Genomic DNA, 22,154 nt, shown 5'->3' with positions numbered 1-22,154 from the left:
AAGACTCTGCAGTGCTAACCCTTTGGGGTCAGCGTCTTTCGAGTTCTGAACCTGGCCTCGAACCCTCTGGGCTTGTTTTCTGAAGGCCCATTCCAGCTGTGAGCATCTTTCCTTTGAGAGGCTGCTGTCCTGTGCCCGAGTTGAATCCCTCTTGGCTCATCTGAGGCTCGTCTCCAGGCTTGAGTGGTCCTCTGGCCCCTGCCTCCCAGTCCTGCTAGGATAGCTGGGACTCAGCACCCAAAACCCAAACTCGCCCCTTCCCTTCACCCGCTCAGTGTAGTGGCTTTAGACTCACCACTTACTGGATACAAGGGACTTTATTCATTTAACATACTTAACTATTAGACACAGAGGAGGCTTGAAGCAGTTTTTGAAAGTGGAATTGTCTTCTTGCCTACCCTTCATCCTATCATGGTAGTGGCTCTTCCTCCAGCAGAAGGCCACCATGTTTATGTCCACCCCATACTTGCATCACTGGTGTTGCCCTTGACCATGCAAGGCCCTGCATGGTTATTCATGGTCTCTCCCCTTCCTGGAGTTGCTGTGAGGAGACCACCTTTATGCGGGGACTGTCAGCAAAAGACTAAAGCCAAGTCACCTCCTGGTGGCTTCAGCTCAGTCTGCTGTCAGCTTGGGGCCTGCCTAAAGCACAGAGGCTGACAGGGCCAAGGAGAGTAGGCTGTTACTTTTCAGGGTCACTGCTTGGCTTGGCTGATACCAGAACCCCTCTGGCTGGTCTTTGGGCTTGGGCTGTTGTTATTCAAGCTTTTCACCAGCAGAGGGCAGCATGGCACAGGAGTGGGAGAGGAGGATGGCTGGGAGTCCCAAGGGCTAGGTAGGTGGGAGCTGGATACAGGCGTTGTGGACAGGACCCTTCAGACTCAAGTCTCGGACTCGTCTGTCTCTTCAGTGGAGCCATCGCTCTCTGCATCCATCTTGCGGGCATGATGGAGGGGTCTCCAGGGGGAGCCAACCCGGGGAGGGGTTCGGGAAGGCAGGCAGCTGGCCTCCGGATTGGCAGTGGCCGAGTTGACCAGGCCTGGGATCTGGACAAGCCTGAAGGAGGGAAGAAGCCCAGAAGGCAGCCAGGTGCTTCCTCTCTAGAGACCAGGACCTCCATGCTCACTCTTGAATCTGGATGAAACCATGGGCTGTATTCCCAAAGGACTCAAAGAGAGGCTACCTCAGGCCTCTGCTGGCACCCAAACCCTTCCCTGAATGATGGGGATGTTGCGGACAAGCACTGTCACCCACAATAGGACACTGCCAGGTCCGACTGAGGTATAGCCTTCCCACAAGGGGGCAGCCTCTTCCCACCTGACACTTACAGTCGTTCCAGCTCCTCATCCATGGCTGGGTCGTGCATTAGGTCTCCTTTGTCAGGCAAAGCTCCTAGGACAAAATTGGGGGGCACAAAACTTACTCTGAGTGTCTTTCAGGCAGGCTCCAGTCAGACAGCTCCATTCCCAGCAGGTGCCTCCATGCCCCTCACCTTCATGTCTACCTACTCTGCTGACCCGGGGAGGGCTGATCGAAAAGATTTAAGAAAGAGCTCTTTCTAAAAAAAATTTAAAGTAGGTTCCACACCCAGCATGGAGCCCAACTCAGGGCTTGAGCTCACGACTCTTGAGATCAAGACCTGAGCTGAGATCAAGAGTTGGACACAACTGACTGAGCCCCTTGGTGCACCCTAAGGTGTCCCTTAAAAAAAAAATTCTTTTTAGCGGTGCCTGGGTGGCTCAGTCGGTTGGGCGGCCGACTTCAGCTCAGGTCACGATCTCGCGGTCCGTGAGTTCGAGCCCCGCGTCGGGCTCTGTGCTGACAGCTCAGAGCCTGGAGTCTGTTTCAGATTCTGTGTCTCCCTCTCTCTGACCCTCCCCCGTTCATGCTCTGTCTCAAAAATAGATAAACGTTAAAAAAAAGAGTCTAAAAAATTTTTCAAAAAAAATTCTTTTTATTTTTAAGTATAGTTGACACCTAATGTTACATTAGTTTCAGGTGTACAACATAGTGGCTCACCGTCTCTACACATTATGCTGTGCTCACCACGAGTGTAGCTACCATCTGTCACCATACAGCACTATTCTAGTATCATTGGCTGTGTTCCCTGTGCTGTATCTTTTAATCCCGTGACTTGTTCAAAGGGAAGAGCTCTTAAGAAAAGTTTAAAACGAGAACTACTGTGGGGGCAGGAAGTTGGGGCTACTTATAAATTCAGTGAACCTGTGCCTACCCTCTCCAACTCGGGACAAGAATCACAGCTATGAGACATCCCCAAACCTCAAGGTCACTGCACCAACAGGGCAATCTCCTTCCAAGATTAGGTGGTGGGCTGTGAGCTGTGTAGGGGGCTCAGTTCCTTCCTTGAGTCCCCAGATACTGGGCTGAAAAGGAGCCAGAGACACAGAGTATGGGCCAGCTAATCCCCCCAAACCAGAAATTATCTAGTTTTGTGCCCCCAAATCAGAGTGACCTCACTTTGGATACAGAATGGTTAATATTGGTGCCTTAGCTCCTCAAGATGGTCTTGGGGGTGAGAAGAGAAGGCTGGGTCAGAATCAGACCAAAGTCTTGCATGGCGGGGAGCTGCCAGGTGGGGGTGGGGGGTGGGGGGTGGGATCTGCCTCATCTCTGCTCAGCCGCAATCTCTCTGAGCTGGTTCCCTCAGCTACAAACCAAAGGAAGTAATGCTTTGATACTGGGGATGGTGAGAGGAGACAGTCTTGGATATTCCTTGGAGCCGTTAACAGTGGAGGGAAGGGGGAGCTGAAGTCTGCAGATGGAAAGATTCTCGCCAGCAAACTGTTGAGGGGAAAAGCCCACTGGTGGTCAGGACATAGATTTGGCAGTTAACAATGCTGGTGTCCAGAAAGCCACAATCTTAAACTTACCATCTGGCTCCAGTCCAATTCCCTACTTTTCCAGAGCTTTTCAGATGATGCCTCCTGGCCCCTTTTGCTCTTCCTTAGAGGTTCAAAGTGTGTCCCTCAGAGCCCTCTCATTTTGTGTGCATGAATGTGTGTGTGTGTGGGGGGGCGGGTGCCTTGAGGACTAAGGAACAGGACAACCCTTCTCCACAACTGGCTCCACCCTGGGGATCTCCAGATCTCTAGTTCCTACACTGGAGATGCAGGTGAGGGCAATGCTTCTCTCCATCTCCCACTCAACCCAGCCCGGCATTAGTGTTGGTAAAAGTGGTTGACTGAGCGATTGCCCTTTTTAAAGGCCCTAGAAAAAGCGAGCACGTGGGGTTAGTCCAGGCTGTGATCTTACCTAGTTAGCTTTTCCTTTCTCTTCCTATGGGCTGATTGGTGGAAAGGGAGGCAGGGCAGTCAGTTACCTAGGTGTATGAAAGAAACCCTAAGCCAACACCACCTGCTGTCCCCTTACTCTTGACTTCTGACTCCTATTTGCCTTTCTACTCTGGTCCAGCCGGTGGTCTTGGCGACAGCGTCACTTAGTTGAGGGGTCCGTAGGCTCATGCACACCCCAAGCATCAACTCAGAATAACGAGGCTGCTAGGTAGCATCACGCCTCAGTGAGCCCTCCATCAGTCCTGCTGTGTGCATCCCGTGTGCATCCCCAGCAGGCTTCATACCACATAAGATCTAAAGCAACTAGTTTGTACTAGGCCTACAATGGCTGGCATTTAAAGAATGTTAAATTCCCTTCCCTTGACCCCATTCCCTCAAGTGGCCGGAGGAAGGGGAAGGTTATGTGTTTTTTGAGACTCAGGAACCTGGGGCCTCAAACACACCTGGATACCTCTTGAAGAGCGAGACAAATAACAGTCCCTCCAGCTCTGGTGGATGGTGGCCGGGTGGCTCTTCCCTTGGGAGAGCAGCAGGTGTGAGAGGGAGAAGAGTGGGGTGGGTGGAGAAGGCCAGCCAGTGAGAATAGACGACAGACAGGAAAAACTAGGCCAGTACAGTCCTCTCTCTCCCCCCTTTTTTGCTCCCTTTCAGATTAATCAGGTTTTTTGTTTTTTGTTTTTCTTTTTCTTTTTTCTTTCCAGCTGGGAAAAAAGGCCTCCCCAGACACACCTTTGCCCTGCTTACAAAAGGGATTCAGGTCTCTTTGATATATAATCTCCAAAGCCACCCAGTAAATAGCCCTGTGTCTGCCCAACCTGCAGGCCACTCCCCAAAGCAGAGCTGGGGATTCTCTGGGGAGGGGCCGGCCACACCTCTGCCACAGAGAGGCTGCTTCATGTTGGGGCAGGGCTTTGGGCGGGGAAGGCTGTCCCTTACCATGGGAGTGTGAGAGGCCTAAGAGGGCACAGTCTTTCTTGTGCACGTTCTGGCTCCCTAGGTCTCAAGAGTCTGGCCCTGAGAAGTCACGGTGCAGGTGGTGATGTCCCCCCTCCTTCATGGGACCATGTCTGCCAATAGCGGCTGGCTCCTACGTGGCTTAGTGTTGGGGGAGCAGGAGAGGCTAGCCATAGCTAGCTCTGGCTTACCCAGGGCTTGGTTGATTCCATGATGCTTTGAAAGAGCCACAAGGAATCCATAGAAGGTCAGTCTCTGAACATTGCTTAGTACCTCTTTGACAAGTGCTGGGGGTGGACAGCTAGAAGGGAGAATACAGATACGAGATTCAAAGACTAGCAAGTCTGACATCTTTTCATCCATACTTTAAGGCTTAGGAGGATGCCCAAAGCTGGGACTGAGGGACCCTGTGTTCTCTGGGGGTCCTAAAACCCTGGAGGAACATGGCAGATCTCTAGAAGCAAGGCCTTGACTGTGGACAGAAAGGGCTGGCATGTTGCCTAACAGCTTTCACTAGGGGAGTGGGAGGGAGGGAACAGGGAAGAGGCAATGGATGGCAACCACATCTTGGAGGAGACCATAAACTGGCTGCTCTGTCTCTAAGGAGACTTCGTGCTACACGGGACAGCTTAACCCTCCCTCTCTGCAGAGTGAATTCTTTGTACAGTGAATGTTTTCCCCTTCTCTCTATGAAGCTAAGGCCAATCTATCTCCTGGCAAGGAGAAGGGGCCCAAGCTGGTCATCTACAGCTTGGAAGTGGAAGTGATCTTCCCTAAGTGAGCCACCTGGGATGTTGTTTGGTCAACAGCCCGGTCTGGGGCGGATGGCACTGTCCTCATTTATATATGACCATCAAGGGCTCTAGAAGCCCCGGATCCATCAGAACATCTGCTAGAGATCTGTTCCAGAGCCAGCAGCCCACAGTCCCTGGGGCTGAGGTGGGGGGTCTACGTACCCATTTCTTACCTGTACTTGTGCCGGTCACACAAGTTCTCCAGGCACTGGTAGAACAGTGATGCCTCCACTCCCTCCAACATACTAGCCTCGCCCAAGGTAGGTCGCTGGCGGTGTTGCCCACTGGATGATGTTGGCACAATCACTGTGTTGGGGTTCTTGCCTGCCAGCAGGTCCTGATAGATAGCAGCCACGCTCTCCAGGAATTCTGAGTACCATGATTGGGGAGGGAGGGGGTGGGCAGGTCAGGCAAGGAGGACACACTTCGTCCCTTCACTGGATCCTTCCTTTCCTGTTAACTCAGCTCCTCCCCAGCCTTGGCGCTCAGTGCTTGGTGGCTGGGAGCAGGAGCCCTCAACCTCGTGTGACCACCGCACTCATGAGCAATGATATGAACGTGTGTTTCAGCTCAGTGTCCCTCCTCCGGGGACTTGTTCCTAGACCAAGTAGAGGCCCTATTACATACTTTCAGAGCACCCTGTGCTTCTTTGTAGCGCTTTTCCAACCATGAATTTTCTGAAAAATTGTTTGCTCTGCCTTCCAGCTGGAGCGGAAGATCCGTGTATAAAGGTAGGGATTGTGCCTTGTCAGCCTTCCTGCCCCAGCACCTAACACAGTGCTGGGCACATATTAAATTCTATACATACTTTTTTTTTTAATGTTTCTTTATTTTTGAGAGAGAGAGCGAGAGAGCGAGCGAGCATGAGCGCATGAGCAGGGAGAGGGGCAGAGAGAGAGGGAGATATAGAATCTGAAGCAGGCTCCAGGCCCGAGCTGTCAGCACAGAGCCCGAGGTGGGGCTTGAACTCACAAGCGTGAGATCATGACCTGAGCCGTAGTCGGAAGCTCAACTGACTGAGCCACCCAGGCGCCCTACACGTACTCTTTAAAGAGCTAACGTGTGCACACTTCCACTGGTGAGCCCCATCTCCCTTGCGAGGCCGCTTGCTTCTCTGACTCCGGAAAGCATGGCGGAATACCAGGGTGGAAAAGAACGCCACAAGCTGCTCATTTGTTACACATTTGGAAGTGTTTGCAAATGTTAGGAGTCGAGCCAGTGTTAGTAACCAGTGACTTGTGGCCCATTTCACCGCTGACTGGCACACACTGCTGCTGGCCGGCCCTGGGGCATTGCGAGAAGGCCCGGAAGGATCTCCCAGACACAGCTCCTCCTTCTCCAGGGCCCAGGAGCTTCAGGGAAATGGGAAATAGATGCCTGCAGCTGTTAAGAGCAGGTGGCAAGACCCCAGGCTCCAGCCCCTGCTGGTTCAGGCCCTTGGGCTGCCATCAAGAAAACAGAATGTGGCGCCTGAGAGAGGCCAGGGCTGGCTGGGGCCACCGGTTGGCAGGGAGGCCATGTCCAGGCTCCAAGGACAGCCTTCTGTTTACTGGAAGAGCCCGTTTGAAACAAGTTTGTTTACGGACACAGTCAGCAATTTCTGAACCCGACACCCCATTAGATGTCGTTGTGTGCTCTGTGGGAGCTGGTGTCCGTTTGTATTTATTCATCTATTTCTATTACACCTGATTCCAGAAAGGATTGAAGGGCACAGCTGGTGTGTATGGGAAGCAGAACGGGCATGTGAGTGAGACAGGACTGGTGTCTGCTTATTAAAAGTTGTGTGGGTGGGAGGATGTGTGCACACACACGGGAGTCGGGGCCAAGGGAGATCACTGCCCCCTGGCGGCAGTGATACAGCACAGCGCCTAAGAGGACCGGCTCTGGAATGGGCCTTCCGTTCGGGTCTGGGCTCCACCACTCACTAGCTCTGAGACTTTGGCTCCTCACCTCTAAGCTTATCTCTGACAGGACCCATCTCTTAGGGCTGTCATAAGGATTAAAGTCAGTGCTCTGCCTGGCACATGGCAAGTTCTCCATAAATGGTGAATCTGTTGCGTACTGTTACAGTAGCGTGCATTGTTCTAGTCATTGCCATTATCACCCAGATGGACTTGCCGCACTGCTGACTGCAAACACAGCGGTCTTCCGTGACTTGAGGAGGCGGAGAGAGTAGGCTCCGCAGACTGAATCTTGTGACCGCCTGTGGGAACTAGACATCCTGCCCGGGCCCCGTGGCGAAGCATGCTTCCACCGATGGGAGTGGGGGAGGGAAATGTGTGTGCCAGGCACCAGATGGAAAGGGTACCAGGGCAGGACAGGCAGATGTGGCCCTGGCAGGAGCCACATGGGGCCCTGGAAAGCTCTCACCTGAGTAGTAAAACTGGATCTGGAAGGCAAAAAGGAAATCTGAGAAAGACATCAAGCAGTCCATGGCGTCATCCATGAGCACAATCCTGAGGGGGGAAAGAGAGAGAAGATGTGAGAGAATGTGTCTGGGGGTGGGGATGGGGAGCACGTCAGCGAGCTCCTTCTGGGGCTACAGTCTTTCTGGGGCTACAGCAAGACACTCGGGAAAGGTCCCCAAAGCCAGCTCCTCCCAGTCACCTCACTTCTCCATCACTTGGGCTCTGCCACCAAGCTGAACTGAGCACACGACCAAGGACAGGCTCCCGGGTCAGTCTCTGTGGCACCAGCTAGCGGATGGAGCATGGGGAGGAAGGAGGCGGGGGGCAGCAAGGAGAGGTGCAACTGTAATACAGCCAAGATTTCTTTTCATATACTTAAGCAGTAAATCCTTTCATCCAGCAGTGAGGACCATTTAGTTCAGAATAAATACAACTGGGCAGAAAAGGCAAAAAGAACAGCCAGGAAGCTTAAAGGGGTCTTGGCAAGTGGCACTGAGATTTAATAAGCTTCCAAGGGCCTAAGCGACTACAGGCACCTCCGTCCTGGGACACAGAAGGCAGACAAGGGAAGAGGGTAGAGAGCTACCGGGGCCTCTGCACTTGAGAGGGTCAAAGAACACACCCTGTCTTGTGACGCCGTGGCGGCCATGCCTCTCCTTGCTCTCTGCTCCCACAAGCGGACCACCCCCTGGGTTCTCATCTCCAGGCCCTCCCACCTCATAGGAAGAAAACCATCTGACTGATCAGACCATGGCCATGTTCATACCATGCTCAGGGTCTCATCCAGGAGGGCGCAGGAAGGGAAGGAAATTAGCACTTGCTGGGCTCTATCCATGTGCCAGGCAGGGTGCCAAAGCTATCTGCTGAAGGGGAGAGGGGCCCCCAACCTGTTTCTGACTGGCCCGACTGGCCTTATCTTTCCTTTTTTACAAAACTGTTTTATTCTGCTCTCTTGTGTATTTTTGTTAATCTTTACCTCCTTGTGTCAGAGGATCCCCAAACTGGCACCTGGATCAGCTCCAGAGACAGCCAGCCAGTACTGCTCTGGCGGGGGGGGGGGGGGGGGAGGCTTTAGAGGGAATATAACGTAAGGTGCCCCTGCAACTATGCAAGGCAGCTGGCCCTGGTTTCAGATCTCCGTGGAGAGAGAAAATGCTCCTATATCTAGTCTGTCTGTCTGTCTGTATTAATTATTAAGGTAGGCTCCACGCCCAGCATGGGGCTTGAACTCACAACCTTGAGACCAAGACCTGAGCTGAGATTGAGAGTTGGATGCTTAACTTACTGAGCCATCCAGGTGCCCCTCTTAGTCTTTAGTTCTAATAACGACAACAATAGAAGCAGCACGTACTGAGTACCTACTTCATAGCAGGCAACTGTGCAAGGTATTTAACTATATTAAATTTTCCCTCACAACATTCCTATGAGGTAGGCCTTGCAATTATGTACATTTTACAGGTGAGGGGACTAAGCAGAGAGGTCACCTTGCTGAGACCACATAGCTGATGAGTTTGCTCGACTCCACAGGCCATGGGACTTTCCATTAGATCACACTGCTTCTTTTAAAATAAAGATACAGAATATAAACACTAACATTTTATTCCTTAATTTCTGTGGTTAACTTATCTTCTTTCTTTTCTCCTATATTTTAAGGGCTTACTGTTCCTCATGCATCTCTTGGGGAAGAAAAAGGCTGCCCCAACTACCAGAGTTGAGCATTCAAATTCTAGCTGCAAAAATTCAAGGCCAGAGGGCGGGAAGGAGCAATGCTGCTGATGGTCACAGGAGGGCGCCCTGGTCCCTCGATCAGCAGCTCTTCGGACCAAATGCTGAGCCACAGACCAGGTAGTTGCCCCCATTTCTTCTAACCCATGAGAACCCAGGCAGGCAAAAAGGAAGCGAGAGGGCACAGAGCCCAGATTCTGATATCCGGATTGGGAGGGAGAGGCGCTAAAGGGCAGAGAGAAGTGGCGTAGGGCAGACCGGGGTTAGCAAAGACACCCAAACTTCAGAGGAAGAGCAGGCTCTCCCAGAGCACTCAGGCAGGGTAGAGCCACCCCAAAGTTTTTCCGTCCAGGCTCAGCAGAGAAGAAAAAGGTCCCCGAGGAAGGACGCCAGTGACCTTTCCTTCCTGCCCTCCTCCCAGGACGGCTAAGAACCCGAATGGCCTGAAGTTAATTACTAGGGAAGAGCACTGGGCTGAGAACGTCCCCAAGCAGGAAACCACAAAGGGGAGTCAAAGCCTTTGAAGATGTTACTTGGCTTCTCTTCCTTATCATCAACCTGGACCCAGTGCTCCTGTTTATAGCAATTACCTCCACGCACTGTATCTTTCTTTATCTATTTCTTCATTTATACTGAGATATAATTCAAGTACCATAAAATCCCTTTAAAAGTGTACGGTGTGTTTTAGTATATTCACAAAGTTGTGCAACCACCACCACTGTCTAATTCCAGAAGTTGTAATTCTTGCTAATCAGCATGCTCCCGAGACAGGCCCTGCCACACCAGGGCTTTGAAGGCAATTGCCATAAGCATCGTCGTCTCTCAGCCACAGAGAGGACAAGAAGCTGCAAACAGGCCCGCCCTTCCAGCTTCGGAACTGGCCTGCAGCCTTCTGTCCGCGGCCATTCTGAACTATGAACATTAGCAGCCTCTTCTAAGACAGGCAGCTGGGGAGGAGGGAGAGCACAGCCGTCAGAGGGCAGGAGACCCACCATGTGAGCCTGTCAGCCTCAGCCCTGTGTGCGCGCTGGTCTCGACCCTGGCTCTCCGGTGGGCTGAAACGGACACTGGTCACGAGGGACCAGCAGGGTGGCTGGGGGAGGCAGACAGTGGCAGGGGCTCTCTTTTTGAGGGACATGGGGCCGGATCCCAGCAGCACGCGTGCAGAGGACAGAGGGGTTTTCTTGACTGCAGGCAGTGCGACTGACTGCCAAAAAAGCCAACTGGATCTCAGCTTTCATGAACGGCAAAACCACCCCTTACTCTGCTCAGCCAGAGACCTGGGAGTCCTCCGGACTTCCTGGAAACTGCCTCCCTTGCCCGACCCACAGCAATCACTCTCCAGGTCCAGCAATCCCACCCTAACATGTCTCCTGAATCTGCTGACTGCTGGCCACCTCCACAGCCACCGCCCGTGCCCGCCTCCGTGTCTTTCTCGTGGGCCACTGGATGACCTTCTGCCTGGCTTTCTGCAACTACCCTTGCCTCCTTCTACTTAAGTATCCACACTGTGGTCACAAAAATGGTTTTTTTTTGATGTGAATTTGACCACTCTACAATTCTGTTTAAAGCCCTTCATGGGCTTCCCATTGACCTTAGAACAAGATCTGCCACTCTTATCCTGGCTTATGAGTCCACGTGATCTGCTCCGTCTCCCCTCACCCCCCACCCCTCTAGATGCACCGGAGGCCACAGGCAGCCTCCCTCGCTGTATTCCACACTGACCCTAACATTCTCCCCAGTGCTCCCTCCTTCCTCATGCCCTTCAGACCAGCCAGTCCTTCTACCTGTGATGCTCTGGGCCTTTCATGCCACCCTCCCCACCTATCTGATGCCCACTCATTCTTCACATCACGCCTCTTTGGGAAGCCTTCCCCACTCCAGGCTAGGGAGAGGTTGGCCTCCCCGCTACCAGCTTCCACGGTTCTCTGTGACCTCCTCACACTATTCGTGTTTGTCTTTGCCCGCAGACTATGAGATCTCCAGGTGATAACTCTGTTTCTCAGCTTGTTGCTTGATTCCAGGGCCTGGCGTGTGCAGGGCCCATAGTCGGCACTCAGTAAATATGTGGCTAAACGGAGAAGAGGGGCCTCAGTACTCTTTTCTTTTCTCCTCTCCAGGAGACACCTGGATACTACATTCAGTTCTGGACAGTCCATTTAAGGGGAATAAACTAGAGTCACGGAAGAGGGGGTCAGAGTGCTAGTGAGTCTACAAACCATGATATCAGACAAATGACTGCATTTTGATCCTTCAGCTTAGAAGAGAACTAAGGAAGAAGCACAGGCTGAGACCTGACTCTTGAAGGCCTGCCCCTGAGGAAGATGTCACAGGGATCGAAAGCTTGGTTCTGGAAGACCTCCAAACTGCCCAGCTCTGGGATTATGGCTGCTTTGTGAAGGAGCGAGCTGCCTGTTGCTAGAGATATTCAAGCAGAAGCCTGAAGGTTTGTACTACTCAAAAGGCATGAGAGCGCTTCCTCCAGCTCTGACAGACTGTGTCGTCCCCAGGGTGGCCAGAACTAACAGTTTTTCCGTTAGTGCTGGTTCTGAAGTTTGCTGTTTGGAGGACTGTGGCTGCAGAAAAGTCTGAAAGACTTAGAAAAATGCTCTTAGAAGCATCCTATGTTGCAGTGTCCATCTCCAAACTACTGCTCTGACCCATGAAAATTCTGGGCATCTGGCACTGGAATCTCGGAAGAACTGTGACAAGGCAGGCAGGAGGCTACAGGTCTGTCTTTGCTTTTGGTGACAGGGACGACCCCCGGCTGTGGGCCCTCGGTCCTGTGGGCAGCTCCTTCATCCTGAACTCAAACTTGTCAACACTCCCAGAGGGCTCACAAAGGAATCTCTTGGAAACGAGGTCATCCACATGTGCTGTTCTCCAGTTGATGGCAGTTGGCTCAACACCCCTTCCTGCCAGAGGCCTCCTGCTAACGTGCCAGCTGCTTCTGACACCTGGAGGAGCCGGGCGGCCACTGCTTTGAGGTGGAGCCAACAAGGCGCTGTTGCCAACAAGAGTCTGTACAAATCTATTGGATCACGGAAGGATCCTTCCAGGCCGTGCCTTAGGACTAGAGAGAGGGACTGTGGGAGAGAAGTAAAGGCAGTCCAGTTCAGGTTGGCTCTGAGCAGAACCATGTGAAGGGTGGAGTCCAGGGCAGGCAACTGGAATGAAGAAAGAACACTTGGCAGGGTCAGAGCTAATCCCGGGGGGCTGGCCCTTCTCTCCCTCCCTTGCTGACTTCCAACAGCTGGGATGGGCTGGCTGGCTGGGCGTTAAGTGGGTGCCAGGGAAGCAATAGCTTCCAGTCTGAATCTACCAACTTGCCAACTTTCTATTCACCCCCGGGTCAGTGTCCTTAGACAAATGACATGAGCCGCACCTGTTTACCTACAGTTCTGGGTTAGCAGCCCTGGGATCAAATCCCAGCTCCACCACTCACTGGCCACATTATCTTTTCTCTCTGAGCTTCATTATCCTCATCTGAGAAGAGGAGATAATCATAATTCCTATTTTATGGGATTCTTGTGAAAAGTCCCTATGATGTCCTGCGCTTAGTGTATGATGAACACTCACAAGTGTTAGTTGCTATCAATAAGTGTATTCTAGTTGGCTTAAGGTGCTGGAAGAACTCAAAATAGCAAGCAGAAATATAGCTCAGAGGAAGTAAGTGCTACCATCACTCAACCACGCAGAGGCTCTCGGGCGGAAGCCAGCTATCCAGTTTCGAGTCCACTTTGGGGGGAAGCCAGCCCTCGGCCAGGGCCAGAAAGAAGAGCCACCTTCCATGGCTGCACCACTTTTAGGAGGTCACATGACCAGGGTCTCTCAGGGGTGAGGTGAGTCCCAAAGCCTGTTGGGCTCACAGTGCACCTTGGGGGACTGTCCTTTTGTATCCGGCCATGAGTGAGGTTGAAGCCACACTCTGGCCACCTTCCGCAGGTCAGGGGAAGAAGCTGCTGCCGAGGTTTCCTGGGACACTTCCTTAGGGTTGTGACACTTCCTCTTCTGGACTGTGTGGGATGCACCCCCATGTCGCACAAGCTGCCACAAGTCCAGGCCCGCAGAGGAGCTTGGGAGGTCTGGGTCATTGTTCTCCTCTGGCTCCAGCCTGGGGTACCCCAAACCCCAGCTGCCCTGTAGTGCCTAAGCTTGATCCAGAGAGTGCAGACAATAAGACAACAATGGTTAATATTCATTAGGGGTTTACTGTGTCAGCAATATACAGCCATCATTTCATTTCCTGCTCATACTAATCCTATGAGGTAAGTCCAATGAATATCTTGCTGAGAACACAGAGGTTCAGAAACTTGGCCAAGGTTGCAGGTACAAGTGCAAGAGTTGTCATTCAAACACAGGTCTCTCTGACTCTAATCACAGCTGCACCTGGAAAGAAAACGTAGGCTCTGTGCTCTCGAGTGGCAATAACATCTTCCTGCTGGTGGCGCTGTCCCTTCTCCCACTCCCGGAGTTTGTTAGCAAGTACACAGCGACTGCCCCCAGGAGGGCTGGAAGCTGAGGCCTCATCCGCTACACCCTGCAGAGAGCTGGAAGGCCCAGCAACAGCCATCCAAACCCCATTATCCCAGCCCCTCCCAAGAAGCCTTATAGTTAGGGGAGAACTGTTCCTCGCTCTTAGGATAAAGACCAAATCCAACGCATGGCCCTGTGAGGCCCTCATTTCCCCATCTGGTCCCCAAACTCCTTAAACTCCAGAACCACTGGCTTCTCAAAGCTCCTCTAGGTCAGGACTGGTGAGAGCCTGGCTTCTTTTCCAGGCTGCCGATTTCCCCTAGACACTTTTTTCACCTGCCACTCATCGCTCCCTACCTCAGTGCTACCCGTGCCTTTTGTTTTAAATGAAATATTTAAAGCTTCAGAAAGTTACCCAGAACATAACAAAAACGTGTGCACCCCTGGCCAACGTCATACACCTTAACATTTTGCTCTCCTTGCTTCAATTTTTAAAGCTTTGTAAAATGTTACACATGACGTTCAAGCCACCTGCGCGCCCTCCCTCATCCCATCCCTCTACGCTTCTTCCTCTGAAATCACCACTGAAACTTGGCGGTTTAGCATCGCTCTACATGTTTCTCAATACTACATGAACTCACACAAATGCCTATATTCTTAAAACATGATCTAGCTTTGTGTTGCTTGCTTTCAAACTCTACACATCATTCTGGAACTTGACGTTTTGAGACAGATCAGTGTTGGTGCATAGATTTCTACCTGTATCCATTTCAGCTGGTGTACAGAATTCTGTGGATGGTATGATGCTGCTGCACTTTATCCTTTCCTCTGCAGAGGGACTTGCAGAGCGTTCCAGTGGGAGCTACTACAAATAACGCTGCATATTTCCTTATAACAAGGGACACCTGTGAACTTCTTTAGCTTTGCCTACATTGCCCCAAAGTGACAGTACCACTTTATGCTGCCACCAGCACTTTATGAGAGTTCCACATCCTCACCAACGCTCGTGTTATCAGACTTTAAAATTTTTGTCATTTGATGTGAAGTGGCATCTCAATTTCATTGGCCTTTCCCTGATTACTAGTGAGTTTGGGCATGAAAATATGCCCATATGCTTATTAGCTGTTAGAGTTTTCTGTGGATTGCCTGCTCATATCCTTGGGCTATTTTTCTACTGAGGTTCTTCATCTTTTCCTTATTGATTTGTAGGAGTTCTTTATAAAACTCTTTTTAGAAGAAAAAATTCTGCAGACCAATCTGTTGTTAGACATACACATAAATCTCCTCTTCTCGTCTCTCACTTGTCTTTCAGCTTTGTTTATGCTATCTTTGGTTGAACTGAAAATTTTAATTCTTTTTTTAAATTTATTTAAAAAAATTTTAATGTTTGTTTATTTTTGAGAGACAGCCCGTGCACAAGTGGGGGAGGGGCAGAGCGAGAGGGAGAGAGAGAATCCAAAGCAGGCTCTGTGCTGTCATTGTAGAACCCGATGCTGGGCTCACACCCACAGAACTGTGAGATCATGACCTGAGCTGAAGTTGGACCCTCAACTGACTGAGCCACCCAGGTACCCCTAAAGTTTATTTACTTATTTTGAGAGAGAGAGAGGGAGGGAGGGGCAGAGACAAAGAGAGAGAGAATCCCAAGCAGGCTCCATGCTGTCAGTGCAGAGCCTGATGCAGAACTCGAACGCACAGACTGGGAGATCATGACCTGAGCTGAAATCAAGAGTCAGATGCTTAACCAACTGAGCCACCCAGGCATCCCCTGAAAATTTTAATTCTTAATTCCCTGGTAGTCCTGGGGTTTAGGGATGGCTGGGTTCAATTTGCCATCAGGGAATTCTTGCTTTCTATCTGACAATTCTCTTTGCCCTAGAAAGTCAGCTCTACTGCGGGGCAAGGACTGTATTTTTTCACTGCTCTGTTCTCAGCACCTGGAAGGTACTCGCAATGAACACTGACTGAATGAATAAATGAATGCAATTTTTTTTTTTTTGCGGTCAAGTTGGTCAATCTCGTCCACTGGGCTTGGGCTCTTTGTACCTTAAGAATTCTTTTACTACTTGTTGGCCATAAATATATTTTCCTCTATTCTCTTTTAAGAGTATTTTAGTTTTGCATTTCATATTTAGGCTTGTCATCTATGTGAAATTGACTTCTGAATATGAAATTGACTTCTGAATATGATATGGAGTAGGAATCTAACTTGATTTTCCCCTATGTGAATAACAAACTGCCGCATCAATTCTTCTTGAATTGATCCCCTTTCCCTACTGCTCTGCAATATTGCTTCTTTATAGGGGCGCCTGGGTGGCTCAGTCGGTTAAGCGTCCGACTTCGGCTCAGGCCATGATATCACAGTCCGTGAGTTCAAGCCCTGTGTCGGGCTCTGTGCTGACAGCTCAGAGCCTGGAGCCTGCTTCGGATTCTATGTCTCCCTCTCTCTCTGACCCTCCCCATTCATGCTCTGTCTCTCTCTGTCTCAAAAATAAATAAACATTAAAAAAATTTTTTAAAAAGTATTACTTCTTTATAGATCAACTTTTTAAAGCTTGAAAAAAATTTTTTTTTCATGTTTTTATTTATTTTTGAGTGATACTGTTAGATGGCAAGTCAGAGCTGGGGAAGATATCTAGGCAGAAAGCTATTGTAGGGGAGAGGCATAAAGAAAGACACCAAGAAAGCATAAAGCTGTATTGTCATGCACGGTGTGAAGTCTGGCATATAGAAGATGCTTAGGAAACAGCTGAAAAATGAATACAGGAATCAATCCCCATTTACCAGTTATACTTTTCTAAAATAGGTAGTATTTTTTGAGGGCTGTGTGACAGGCATTTTACATGCATTATCTCATTAAATCCTCAAATCAATTTTATGAGGCAGGTGTTGTCATTATTTCCATTTTACAGATGAAGAAACTGAGGCTCAGAGAGACTGCTCACTGTCATAAGCCAGTTTACTGGAAGAATTTGGGATTTGAATCCAGGGCTGTCTGGCTCCAGCACCTGAGTCCTGCCTTTGTGACACAGGGACCAGCTGAAAAGTGAACCTCTTAAATTGGGATGAGTTACTAGGTCTGAACTAGATTCCTTAGGAGTTTGTGTGTTTTCCAGGCATTGTCTGTGTCTAGCACATATTATTACTCACTAGAAATCTGGCCTTCAGGGAGGGAGATGTGAGGTAAATTGTGTTTTAAAATGACAAGAGAGAGATTGAAATGTAAATCCATTTGATGGGATCGATTCTAAAATGCCAGAATCAGACTGGCTTTCAATGCACTAAATCAATACTCCTCAAAGTGGATGACCATTAGCATCACCTGGCAAGTGTTTGGAAATATGAGTTTTGGAGCCCCACCTCAGATCCCCTGAACTCTGGGGATGGAGTCTGCCATCCGTGGTTTAATAAGCCCTGCAGGTGACCCTGTGTCAACTTGCACCCTGAACGGGTTACAGGTGTGAGGGTCCTCTTGGCCCAGCAGGAAGGAGGCCAGAGCCTGCAGGCTGATCACGGGCAAAGTCATCTTTACTGACTTTTTGTTATGTGTATATTATTTTCTGAGTGTTCTGAAGTGAAAAAAGGCCAGAAATAACTGCCTTAGGGGGCTGAGAAACTTCTTGTTTATTTTATTTTTTAAAAAATTTTTAATGTTTATTTATTTTTGAGAGAGTGACAGAGACAGAGCATGAACGGGGGGCAGGGGGCAGAGAGAGAGGGAGACACAGAATCAGAAGCAGGCTCCAGGCTCCGAGCCTCGGCACAGAGCCCGATTCAGGGCTCGAACTCACAAACCGTGAGATCATGACCTGAGCTGAAGTCGGATGCTTAACTGACTGAGCCACCCAGGCGCCCTTCTTCTTGTTTATTTTTAAAAATCTGTAGGGGCGCCCGGGTGGCGCAGTCGGTTAAGCGTCCGACTTCAGCCAGGTCACGATCTCGCGGTCCATGGGTTCGAGCCCCGCGTCGGGCTCTGGGCTGATGGCTCAGAGCCTGGAGCCTGTTTCCGATTCTGTGTCTCCCTCTCTCTCTGTCCCTCCCCCGTTCATGCTCTGTCTCTCTCTGTCCCAAAAATAAACAAAAAACGTTGAAAAAAAAATAAAAAAAATCTGTAATAATAATAATGCCAACATTATTTTAACGGCAAGAAACTTACTTATTGAATGTCTACAATGTGCTAATATGCATATATTCATAAAATACATATTTTTTTGAAACCAATTTGACAATAAATTTCATATATTTAAAAAAATAAATAAAATAAAATAAAATAAAATAAAATAAAATATATTTTTTTTCTAGTTGTTGAAAGTTACACTGTCCTCGGAGTGAGTTAGTATTATTCCCCATTTTACAGATATGGACACAAGCCTTAGAGAAGTTATGAGAAATCCCCAAGGTCATCCAGTTAATGGGGCCCCAGTGGCACGTACATCCAGGTCTTTCCAATGCTATGATGCTTGTGCTCTTATAGGTCAGGGTTAAGACTACTACTTCTAACATTGAAACTTTACTCTGTGCCAGGCATTGTTTTAAGCACATTATGTACTTCTTCAATTATTACAACTATTATTATTTCCATTTGATAAATGAGGAGAATGAGGCTCAAAAAAAACCAAAAAAAACAAAAAAACAACTTTCCCAAGGGCACAAGCTGGTGGACTGTGAAACCAGGATTTGAACTCAAGAAGTCTGGCTCGAATTGCCAGACACGGCAAGGTGCTTCTCACCTTCAGGAAAGCCTCCCGGTCCAGGGAGGAGGGAGACAGAGATGCTGTGGTGATCATTTAAGGATAAAACCTCTGATGACCCCCCCACTGCTACAGGAATGTGCGAGGTGGAGGGCGTCGGGGGCTAGGCCTGTCTTGCAGCCCATTTGCCATCTTTCCTGTGCCTCTGGCTCGCACCTGCTGCCCCAGGGCCTGGCCGCGGTGCTTGCCGTCCATGAGTCAGGCACACGTGGAGACGCCATGCCCCCGAACAGGCTCTGCTGTGCAGCTGCGTGTGGATTACATTCTTCCATGCACACATCATCGCAGCCTGGAGCCTCCTTCTGTGGCCTGTCCCCAGACCTCAGGGCCCTGAGAAAAGTAAGCCCAGCCACGACATGGGAGAGAGCGATGCCTCTTCTAGCAACAGTAACTGCCTTGGAGGCCTAACCACCTCCATTTGCGATTTGGTCAGAAGGCTGGCCTTGTGTGAGGAAGTTGGGATCTCGATCTTTGGGACAAAGTAAGAATAGCTTAAGCCATCAGAAAGCGCTTTCTGGGATATAGACAAGTTTTGTACCCACACGCCAGCTGGAGTGGAGTGAGCAAAGAATGGCATTGGGGAGGCGGGGTTGACACAAAGCCTAATACACAGGGAGCAAACTAACTTCCCCTGGTTCTGAATTCACCTCTAACTTCTTTTTATTTTATTTTATTTTATTTTTTATTTTTATTTATTTTTAAATGTTTATTTTTGAGAGAGAGAGGAAAGAGAAAGAGAGAGAGAGTGTGTGTGAGCAGGGGTGGGTGGGCAGAGAGAGGGAGACACAGAATCGGAAGCAGGGAGCAGGCTCTGGCCTCTGAGCTGTCAGCACAGAGCCCGATACTGGGCTCGAACTCATGAAGCGTGAGATCATGACCTGAGCCAAAGTCAGACGCTTAAACGACTGAGCCACCCAGGTGACCCTCACCTCTAATTTCATAGCCAGCATCCTGAGGATTGTCCTAGGCCCTTCTGTTGTTTCTACCTGCATTCCCATAATCCCCTCACACTGCTACCAGCATGGACTATCAAACAGCAGGCTTCCTGGAGGGGATAAGCTTTGCTTCCAGCCACAGCTAGGGGGATACCGCTGCTGAAGTCTGTAGGTATCAATAATCGTAAGAATCCGAGCATTTTAGATGACTGTGTTACTTCTTTTCTTTTTTTATTTAAAAAATTTTTAAATTTACATCCAAGTTAGTTAGCATATAGTACAATAATGATTTCAGGAGTAGATCCCAGTGATTCATCTTCTATGTTTAACACCCAGTGCTCATCCCAATAAGTGTCTTCCTTAATGCCCCTTACCCATTTAGCCCCCCACCACAACCCCTCCAGCAACCTTCAGTTTGTTCTCTGTATTTAAGAGTCTCTTATGTTTTGTCCCCCTCCCTGTTTTTTATATTATTTTTGCTTCCCTTCCCTTATGTTCATCTGTTTTGTATCTTAAATTCCATATATGAATGAAGTGATATTTATCTTTCTCTAATTTTGCTTAGCATAATACCCTCTAGTTCCATCCACGTAGTTGCAAATGGCAAGATTTCATTCTTTTTGAATGCCGAGTAATACTCCATTGTCTATATATACCACATCTTCTTTATCCATTCATCCATTGATGGACATTCAGATTCTTTCCATACTTTGGCTATTGTCGATAGTGCTGCTATAAACATTGGGGTGCATGTGCCTCTTCGAAACAGCACACCTGTATTCTTTGGATAAATACCTAGAGTGCAATTGCTGGCTCGTAGGGTAGTTCTATTTTTCATTTTGTTAGGAACCTCCATACTGTTTTCCAGAGAGGCTGCACCAGTTTGCATTCCCACCAGCAGTGCAAAAGGGTTCCTCTTCTCTGCATCCTCACCGACACCTGTTGTTGCCTGAGTTGTTAATGTGTGCCATTCTGACAGGTGTGAGGTGGTATCTCACGGTGGTTTTGATTTGTATTTCCCTGATGATGAGTGATGTTGAGCATCTTTTCATGTGTCTGTCAGCCATCTGGATGTCTTCTTTGGAAGAGTGTCTATTCATGTCTTTTGCCCATTTCTTCACTGGATTATTTATTTTTTGAGTGTTGAGTTTGAGAAGTTCTTTATAGATTTTGGATACTAACTCATCTGATATGTCATTTGCAAATATCTTCTCCCATTCCACTGTTGCCTTTTAGTTTTGCTGATTGTTTCTTTCGCTGTACAGAAGCTTTTTATCTTGATGAGGTCACAATAGTTCATTCTTGGTGTTATTTTTTTTTTTTAATTATTTTTCTTGAGACAGAGAGAGAGCGTGAGCAGGGGATGGGCAGAGAGAGCGGGAGACACAGAATCTGAAGCAGGCTCCAGGCTCTGAGCTATCAGCACAGAGCCTGATGCGGAGCTCAAACTCACGGACTGTTAGATCATGACCTGAGCTGAAGTTGGACGCTTAACCGACTGGGCCACCCAGGCGCCCCACTTGGTGTTACTTCTAATCTTGAGTGCTTACACATATCAAATTGTTTGGAAGGGTCTGTTAGTTGGGTGGGGCAAGTGCAAAGCTGAGGCTGCTAGGGGTTGAAAATCCTACAGAAGGTCACCCTCATTAACTTGCCACCAACCTTCCAGGAAAGGAGGACAGTAACTATTCTGGAGTGACAGAAACCAAGGTGAGATGTCACAGAGTGGTGGCAGACAGTGACTGAGGCCCAAAGGGGTCCTCTTCTACACCTAATGTTAAGCTCCTTGAGGGGAAGAACAGCATCTATTCATCACTGTATCCCCAGTGTACATAATCGCTCCTGGCATTCAAGAAATACCTGATGGAATGAAGTACTGCTACAACATGGGTGAACCGTGAAAACACTATGCCAAGTGTAAGAAGCTAGTCACAAAGGACCACATACTATATGATTCCACTCATTTTAAATGTCTAGAATAGGCAAATTTATAGAGACAGAAAGTAGATTAGTGGTTGCCCAGGGCTGGGGAGGAGGGAAGGATTGGGGAGTAGTGGCTAAGGACTGCAGGATTTCTTTTGGGGGCAATTAAAATATTCTAAACTTGATTGTGCTGATGGATACGAATGTACTCTGTGACTATAATAAAAGCCCATTGAATTTTGTTTTAAGTAGGCTTCATATCCAGCACAGAGCCCAATGCAGAGCCCAACATGGGGCTTGTACTCATGACCCTGAGATTAAGACCTGAGCTGAGATCAAGAGTTGGACCAGAAACCCCAAGCTGTTAAAAATTTTTAATGAATATATAAATGAATGAATGAACAAATGAATATAGGATACAGTGGCTGATGTTTGTTCTTCGAGTTACTGAGAATCATGGACTATTTGAACTACGTAAAATGCCTGACAAGCGATGTCATTCATATGTTCATTCAATCGGGAGACACTTAACGGAGTGTGTAGCACGTATCTAGGTACTGGTCTGGGCAACAGGGATCCAGCAGCAAATAAGACTGGTATAGATCCTACCTGCCCTCATGGAGCTTACACTTACTTGGAGCTTACTTACACTTACGGTTCCTTTTCTCTGGGAAGATTTTAGTTAGAGATCACAGCTGATTTTTATTATTCAGCTATGTAGAAATCATAGTACAGTCTTTAAGAGTTTTTTTCCCCCAAATTTGGGGCTGACTCTTCCTTAAAATAATCTGACCTCAAGGGGCACTATCATTGGAAATCTGAAGGTAACTCCAGCTGGCTGCTCTTAAATTACAAGAGATAATCGCCCACATTT

At 48.9% G+C, this 22,154-nt stretch overlaps 1 protein-coding gene across 4 annotated transcripts in view; it reads right to left on the bottom strand.

The window, feature by feature from the left end:
- The window catches only part of CD1H11orf49 (chromosome D1 C11orf49 homolog), a 202,927-nt gene that overhangs the window by 6,516 nt on the left and 174,257 nt on the right, over window positions 1-22,154 (bottom strand). Inside the window, exons 5-9 of one of the 4 annotated variants that reach the window (XM_003993222.6) lie at window positions 7,433-7,518; window positions 5,236-5,431; window positions 4,460-4,569; window positions 1,329-1,392; window positions 299-1,056 (exon numbers count right to left, since the gene is read on the bottom strand). In XM_003993222.6, coding sequence (XP_003993271.1) covers window positions 882-1,056; window positions 1,329-1,392; window positions 4,460-4,569; window positions 5,236-5,431; window positions 7,433-7,518 — 631 coding nt within the window. In that variant the 3' untranslated portion in view covers window positions 299-881. Of the gene's footprint in view, window positions 1-298; window positions 1,135-1,317; window positions 1,393-4,459; window positions 4,570-5,235; window positions 5,432-7,432; window positions 7,519-22,154 lie in introns of those variants that run through there. The other 3 variants (XM_006937252.4, XM_006937251.4, XM_003993221.5) reach the window with 3 other exon arrangements.

This window comes from Felis catus, chromosome D1, assembly GCF_018350175.1.
Source record: "Felis catus isolate Fca126 chromosome D1, F.catus_Fca126_mat1.0, whole genome shotgun sequence".
NCBI classification, from domain to species: Eukaryota; Metazoa; Chordata; class Mammalia; order Carnivora; family Felidae; genus Felis; species Felis catus.
This window is presented reverse-complemented; position numbering and strand designations above follow the sequence as displayed.